Source organism: Colobus angolensis, unplaced genomic scaffold (assembly GCF_000951035.1).
Source record: "Colobus angolensis palliatus isolate OR3802 unplaced genomic scaffold, Cang.pa_1.0 Scaffold90, whole genome shotgun sequence".
Classification (NCBI taxonomy): domain Eukaryota; kingdom Metazoa; phylum Chordata; class Mammalia; order Primates; family Cercopithecidae; genus Colobus; species Colobus angolensis.
Genome location: NW_012122932.1, coordinates 5,909,611 through 5,917,613, shown reverse-complemented (window position 1 = coordinate 5,917,613; position 8,003 = coordinate 5,909,611). Strand labels below are relative to the sequence as shown.

General features: G+C 47.3%; 1 protein-coding gene across 1 annotated transcript in view; it reads left to right on the top strand.

The window, feature by feature from the left end:
• Positions 1-8,003, top strand: part of FAT2 (FAT atypical cadherin 2) — a 66,122-nt gene that overhangs the window by 5,775 nt on the left and 52,344 nt on the right. The window contains exons 2-3 of the mRNA XM_011931675.1: positions 50-364; positions 7,171-7,233. Coding sequence (XP_011787065.1) covers positions 50-364; positions 7,171-7,233 — 378 coding nt within the window. The remainder of the gene's footprint in view (positions 1-49; positions 365-7,170; positions 7,234-8,003) is intronic.

Here is an 8,003-nt window from a genome sequence, read left to right as displayed (position 1 = left end):
GCCACTTTGAGCTCTAAAGTATTTTGGGTTTGCCGACTTCTGTCCCTAGGAATGATTCAGACTCTGGCACCCCTGGACCGAGAATTTGCATCTTACTACTGGTTGACGGTATTAGCAGTGGACAGGGGTTCTGTGCCCCTCTCTTCTGTAACTGAAGTCTACATTGAGGTTACGGATGCCAATGACAACCCACCCCAGATGTCCCAAGCTGTGTTCTACCCCTCCATCCAGGAGGATGCTCCCGTGGGCACCTCTGTGCTTCAACTGGATGCCTGGGACCCAGACTCCAGTTCCAAAGGGAAGCTGACCTTCAACATCACCAGTGGAAACCACATGGGATTCTTTATTATTCACCCTGTTACAGGTAAGGATCCAAAAACTGGTTGAACAGGGATCTCTAAAATGGTGGTTCTCAAATTGTGGGCCCCAATCAGCGCCATCAGCATTACTGTGAACTTGGAAATTCAAATTCTCCAGCCCCACCCTAAACCCACTTAAACCAAATTTCGAGGGTGAGGCCCAGCAATTTGTGTTTTTGCAAGACTTGCAAGGGATTCTGATGTGTTTCAAATGTGTGCTAACATTTGACAATGCTGTTCTACCAAGTCCATCTCTGTGTGAAAATGTAAAGGATCTGTCTTCATGTTTCTTTCCTTGGGGCCCAAGGAAACTAAGCAGGTTGCCCATTGGTCAACCTGAGACTAGTTCAGACCTCCAAGTGGTCCCAACCTGACTCTCTCCTGAGTCATAAGCCACAGGTTGAATCCCTTAACCCTAGTTTCAGACTGATCTCAACCCTGCCCAGAGTGTTGGCAGTGTGAATCCACTTATGTTGTCAACGATCTCGGGAGCACCTGCCCAAAGCCTTCTCGGGCAAGGATGGTGGATGGTTGGGAGAAATCCAGACATTGGCAGCTGGCAGCAATGAGTCAGACATTGCCCATAAAGGTGTTTTGTTTGATTTGCTTAAGCTTTATACAATTATTTTTTAAGTTGTAGCCAACACATAAAATTAGAAAATTCCACAAAACGTTCCAGATTTCTGGTTGTTCTTTAAAAATGGAAGGATTGGGCCACACTGTCTTCATAGTCCCGCTGGGCCACGGTGGCCCGGAGCCAACAGCTGCTCCCTTTGTAGACCTGGCACAGATGCTCTGGTCCCTGCAGTTCCTGCCATCCCCTGTTGTATTATTCCCAGCCTGCCTCCCTCATTGACACCACCTGCCTGGCTTTCCTTGGTGCTGCAGTGTGAGAGCTAGGTCCCACTGCTGCAGACGCTTCTTAAAGCTGCATCTTCCTCTTGGGGGATGAACAACAATCCTATTGTAGAGAAGGCTGACATATTCCCCACTGAACCCAACATCCTGTTTTCCATCTCTAACAATTTACTCTTGTTCGAGAAGGATGGAACCTGGTGAGATTGGAGGAAGGGAAGAATGCGGGCGGGCAGTCCCTTTATTAAGACAAAAGGGACAAAAGGGAACCAGGGGGAGGATGAGGCTGGGAGTCCTGGAGCAGACAGGAGGGTGAGTGAGATATAAGTGCCTATTTGCCTGGTAACATTTGTTGCCAACCTTTCCTGTTAACCTTTGACCTCAGGGTAGGGAGTAGTTCTAGGAGGAGGATGCTTTTCTCCTGGAAAACATGCTGAAGCTGGCTCTCTACCTGGGCCCACCCTGTCCCTCCCTGTCCCTCCCTCTTCAGGAGTGGGAAGAGATCTCTCACCTAAGGCATTAACTTCTCAGCTTCTTCCAAATCCTTGTTCTGTTTACTATCAACAGTTCCCTGACAGCAGGTCTGGCAAAATGCCCTAGAGGGCAGAGATGTTCTTAGCCTTCCTGCAGTTGAAAGGAAGAAATCTTTATACGCATGAACATTTTCAAAAGTAGAACAAATCACCAATGCGCCCCCAGCCCACCTTTCTCATCACCATCATTACTTTGTCCCACTTCCCTACTTGGATGCCTTGCATGGCTTCCCTGTGCCCTTAAGATAAAGTCAGTAAGCCAGACACGGTGGCTCACACCTGTGATCCCAGCACTTGGGGAGGCTGTGAGCCCAGGCATTCAAGAGCTCCCTGGGCAACATGGCGAAATCCCATCTCTACAAAACATACAAAAATTAGCCTGGCGTGATGGTGTGCACCTGAAGTCCCAGCTACTCAGGAGGCTGAGGTAGCAAGACGGCTTGCGCCTGGGAGTTCAAGGCTGCAGTGAGCCATGATCACATCACTGGTCTCCAGCCTGGGCGACAGAACAACAGCCTGTCTCAGAAAAAAAAAGAAAGAAAGAAAGAAAGAAAGTCAGATTCTGCTGTGTCCTACAAAGTCTTGCCTTGTCTGTCCTTGCTGACCTCTCTGGTCTCATCTTGCCCCTCTCCTGCTGCCCCTCCCCATGTTCCAGTCACATGGCCTGCCTCCGTCGGGGCCCCTCCACACAGAATTTTGCATGTGCCATTCTCTCCAGCAGGCAACTCTTCTCTCCTTTTGTCTGGTTAACTCCCGCTCTTCTTTCAGATTCCAGCCCAGCTGTTCTTACCTTAGAGAAGTCTGTCCTGATACCCTAACACACTTTCCAGCACCACCTACTCCTTTTGTGATGTTATATTCACTTGTGTGATTATTCCATTAATAGTCTGTGTCCTTCACTAGACTTCAGAGTTCCCCGAGAAAAAGGACCCTAACTGTTGGTGCCCACCACTATTTCTTCAGTACCTGTCACACATTAGGAGCTCAACACATAATTGCTAAATGGATGAATGAATCTCTGCCAGCATCCACAATGTTTTGTTAAACTTAGGATTCATGCACACACTCAGCAAATGTTTAAAGGTGTCTGCCCTTACGAGGCTTCTAAACAATGTGCCGTGGAGTTATATGAAGACAAATAAAACACGATTTCAGGTGTTGAGAAATTCAGTCCATCAGGAGCATGAAGATTTGGATATAAACACGATAGAACCAGTTTGAAAGGGTGTAACATCGTAAAATATGTGTAGATACAGTGCCCTGACCACTCACAAGAAGGAGGAAGCTGCTCTGGGTGGTAGATCTGCAAGGGCTTCATGGAACAGGGGTGGTTATGCTGAGCTGGAGGGTGGGAGGATTTTGAGAGGCAGCAGTCTGGGAGAGCAAATGGGCGAGGATGATGTCACAGGTGCTATCTGAGAGGGAAGAAGACCCTGATCTTGTTGAAGACAATACAAGTAGATGGACTTTCTAAAGGTTTATCGCAGTTCCACCACTTATAAATAATGAGATCTTGGGAAAGTGACTTACCTGCTCTATGCTTGAGTTTTCTCACCAGTGAAATGAAGATTATAATAGAGACCACCTGGGCTGTTGTGAGGCTTAAATGAGTTAATATACAGAGTTACAGAAAGAGCTTAGCTGAATGCCTGTGCATGTGAGAGCTCCAAAAGGGTTGGTTCTTTGATGCTGCAGGAGGGAAGAAGAGGAAGATAAAGATGGAAAGGTAGCTGGGGCAAGACCTAGATTGTGGTGACTCAAGATAAGAGGAGTTCAAGATCAGAAATCTATCAGAGATAGAATCAACAACAGTCGGAAAACTGTTGGAGGAGGGAAGATGAAGGGTCAAATATGGGTCTGAGATAGGGTGTTGGGGAAACATGTGTTTGGAGGAGAAAAATGGTAAGAGTGAAGTCCACTGAGTGCCACCTCATCCAGGAAGGGCGAGAGGGGTTTTCTATGCACCTTAGTGAATGTGCACGCAGCCCTATGGAGGTGGTTCTGCTATATCCCCATTCTATTCGGGCACTTCTTGGGAACTCTGACACTGCCTTCAGAGAGGAGGATGAGGATGAGAATAGGGGCCACTGTGCAGGATGCCACAGGGCATTGATTCCCGAGACACAGGACCTTAGAAGGTCACGGGAGGCAGTGGTGAGAGGCAGAAGGAGAAAAGAAAAACCATATGGGGTTGGAGGAGACAGGGAGAGAGAGACAGAGAGGCTGAGATTCAGAGGCACAAGGGGAGACGAGAGAGAAGAGCTGGAAGAGAGGAGCAGGATGGTGAAGGAGATACAGAGAAAAGAGCAAAGGGAGAGGAGAGAAGGGCAGGGAGGAAAGGAAGGGATGGAGCCAGATGGAAGGCTTACCTGCCAAGACCCCCTAGTCCTTACGCTCTTCCTGGGGGACCCCAGCCCTAGGCCCTCCCCCATGAGGCACCTCAGCTTGGGGCCAATCTGGGACAGTATCCACACCCTCCCATTACAGGAGTGTGTCTTTCCTTCCATTTGTTCTTCTTTGACTGGAAGGGTGCCTGAGTGTGGAGCTTCTCAGGAGCCTTCTCCAATTCCTCACATGCCAACCTTCAGTTAGGGAAGAAAAAGCTGGAATGACTTGTGTTCAACTACACAAGGCGAAAACATGCCCCTGACAGCCCACATCCTCACACCACACTCTCATTGCCATGACTGGAGGCTCTGGCCCAGCACTGAATCCCTGTTCCCCTTGCTGAGCTCCCAGCTCTGTCACTGAGCCCCCCAGGGAACCTCTGGGCTCTTCACTGAGCTTCTTTTTCTACACTTAATTCCATGATCTCAATCACTTCATCACCTAAACAAGATCAGGAAACTTACTGAAAGTGTTCAGATGTTCCATTAACCTTGACCAGTAACTCTGCTTTCATTTACAAGAGACCATCCACACCAGCCATGGCCTCTCAGGCCATGGCTTTGGATGACCTCTGGGCCCATGTAAACCTCCACCTCAACTTCCTGGAATCTTGCAGAGAGCGAGCACCTTCTCTGCCCAACTTCTTCAATTACGGATGAACTGAGAGAAGCCCAGAGGAGCCCCCTCTCTATTCATCTGCACCAGCCTGTCATGGGAAGAGCCAGTACTAGGACCCTAGTGAATAGTAATAATAATAAATGGGGAAAATGCTATCACTTCGTGGTTTCTCTGAAACTGAAGGCAATAGTTGTTATTTCTGCTGCAGCTCCTGACAAGCTGCTTTTTCTTTTTCTTTCTCTTTTTCTTTTTTTTTTAAGGAATCTTGCTCTGTCACCCAGGTTGGAGTGCAGTGGCGCGATCTTAGCTTACTGCAACTTCTGCCTCCTAGGTTCAAGCAATTCTCCTGTTTCAGCCTCCCTAGTAGCTGGGACTACAGGCACATGCCACAACACCCGGCTAATTTTTTTGTATTTTTAGTAGAGATGAGGTTTTACCATATTGGTCAAGCTGGTCTTACACTCCTGACCTCAAATGGTCCGCCCACCTTGGCCTCCCAAAGTGCTGGGATTACAGGTGTGAGCCACCATGCCCGGGCGACAAGCTGCCTCTTTTACTCAACAATATATTGTGTGCAGCATTTCCCCATCTACAAAATGTATTTTGAATAGTTGCTTAAGATTCCTTTTTATGTAAACTGTATACAACTGGTCCCTTATATGGATTGTGTCCAATTATCTACTTTTAAAACATGACTAAGGTGAACACCGTGTGTACTCATCTTCCCAGATGTATGCATTGATTTCCTTAGAATAAATTCCTTAAAGTGGGATGAGAAGTTCGGAACTTAAGTCAGAAAGATGTTAAAGGTCGCCCAATTCCACTCCTCCTTTTGCAGAGGAGGCTGGGGTTGAAATAAGGTTGGGAGAATTAACAGGAGCTTCCTGGAGTCAAGCAAGGCACAGAGGGGATTAGTGGGTCCCCTGTAAGGAACCTGAGGCTGGAGTTGGGGGTTGGCAGGGCCATAGGAGGGGAAGGGAGAGGCTGAGGCAGGAGGTAGAGTCCTTTCTGGAGGCCTCCCAATCCCAAAGACCCTGAATGCTTTCCCAGCCTCACCATGACCCCTGACCCATTCCTTTCCCAACATATGAATTCTCAGAATTGAATTGGTTGCCAGGACATTTTCAGATGTAAAGATAGAAACCCAATGCAGGTTGGCTGAGGCAATAAAAGACATTGTTTTTCTTACTTTATGGAAAATTCCAGACATAGGATGGCTGCAGGCACAGGTGTAGCCAGCATTCGAATAATGTAATGAAGACTCTGCCTCTGCTCATCTCTTGGCCTTATTTTCTCTGAGTGGATCTATCCTCAGGAGTCCTTCTTGTTGCTGTCAGGCTTCCTCCTGTCCTCTCAGCACACCAGCAGAAAAAGTATCTTTCTAGAGCTCTTGCAAAAGTCCCAGAATTGATTCTTATCAGACAGACGGGTCCCTTGTCTATTGCAGAGCCAGTTGCGAGGGCTAGGGGGATAGTCTGTGCTGACTGGCTATCCTTGGGCTATAAACTTCTCCCCAGGAGGTTCAGCCTCACCCCAGATAGTGAAGGACTACAATTGGTTTCCCCTCAGGAGAATTGGCATTTGTTAATTAAAAGAAGAGGAAATGAATGATGAGCAGAAGACATCCAGATGCAAACATGTTCCATAGATTTTAGTGACAAGAAACCAAAACTGCATCACAGCAGTGCTGACATTAACCCCTGTGCACGAGTAACCCTACTGGGTGCTTCCAGCTGGCAACCATCCTGACTGGGGAGGCTGCTCATGGTGGGCCGATTGCTGAAGTTTTGATGTATCACCCCTGCCTAATAGTGAAAGCAGGAAGTAGCTGGGAACTTCACCTGACATATTATCTCTGCTGTTCTCTCCCAGCTCCTCACTTCACCCTCCCTTTCCCCCGAGTTTCATTTCCCCTTAGTGTTCTGATGCTCCTCAGCCTACAGTGAGGTCATATTCCAACAGATCCATCATAAGTTAAAAATACTGTAAGTCCAAACTGTGTTTAAACACCGAACCCACAGAACATCACAGCTTAGCCTTGCCTACCTTGTACGTGCTCAGAACACTTGCATTAGCTTAAGGGGGCAAAATCATCTCACACAAAGCCTATTTTATAATAAAGTATTGAATATTTCAACACTTCAGTATTTGTACTCAATACTTCAGTATTTGAATACTGAAGTGAAAGTAAACAACAGAATGTATGGGTACTTGAAGTATGGTTTGTACTGAATGTGTATCGCTTTCACACCATGATAAAGTGGGAAATTTAAGTTGAACTATCCTAAGTCGAGGATGATCTTTAAGTGATCAGAAGAATTCTTATCTGAGATTTGAATGTAATTCTTGAACTTGCCTCAGTAAAGTGGCCCTGAAAGCCTTTTGCTCATGTCTCTCCCCTACCATCTCTCTCCCAGGTCTCCTATCTACAGCCCGGCAGCTGGACAGAGAGAACAAGGATGAACACATCCTGGAGGTAAGTAATGGTGGTGAATCCATCGACTGGGTTTGAATGCCTCCCACAGAAGGTGATTTGTGGAGCCATGTTAGGCCTTGGAGCCACATGCATGTCTAGCACTGTGGCTGAGGAGGGTTTGGCCTCAGGTGAGGAGGATACATGTGAGCTGAGCCTTGCTGGATGATCCTTGGATCTTTGCTAGCTCCTCAGCACTGAGAAGGGAAGGAGTCTGAAACTGTGACCAGGCTGGGAAGGCACCATTGATTGATTAGTAATGCCTGCAGGGAGTGAAGGAGAGGGGAGCAGTACATGTATGCTATGTACTTATTGAGTCTAGTCCATCCCTCCTGGCCCAGGGAGACAGAATCATTCTTGGTCAAACACTAGGTCAGTAGCAGAGCCAGTATGAAGACCAGACCTTTGTCTTCTAGATCTGTGTTCTTTCTAGGATGCCTCTAAAATCACATAGGCATTCCTGGTGCCTATTCCAATGAAAGGCTTTGGTTAGTGGCTTAGAGGGAACGAAATCAGAAGAGAAGATCAGGTGGAAATCTAACTATTTCTCCTCCTGAGCTGTCCTTCACTGATTATCTCTTCTAGTTTTGAAGGCATCAGGAGGGGGGAATACATATTCCTCAGCAGGAAATAAATTTTGCCTTTGATACTTCCGTGCTCTGCACATTCTTTTTCCTTTGGTAAGAAACAGGTATTATTGGCCAGGTGCAATGGCTCATGCCTATGATCCCAGCACTTTGGGAAGCTGAGGCGGGCAGATCACTTGAGGTTAGGAGT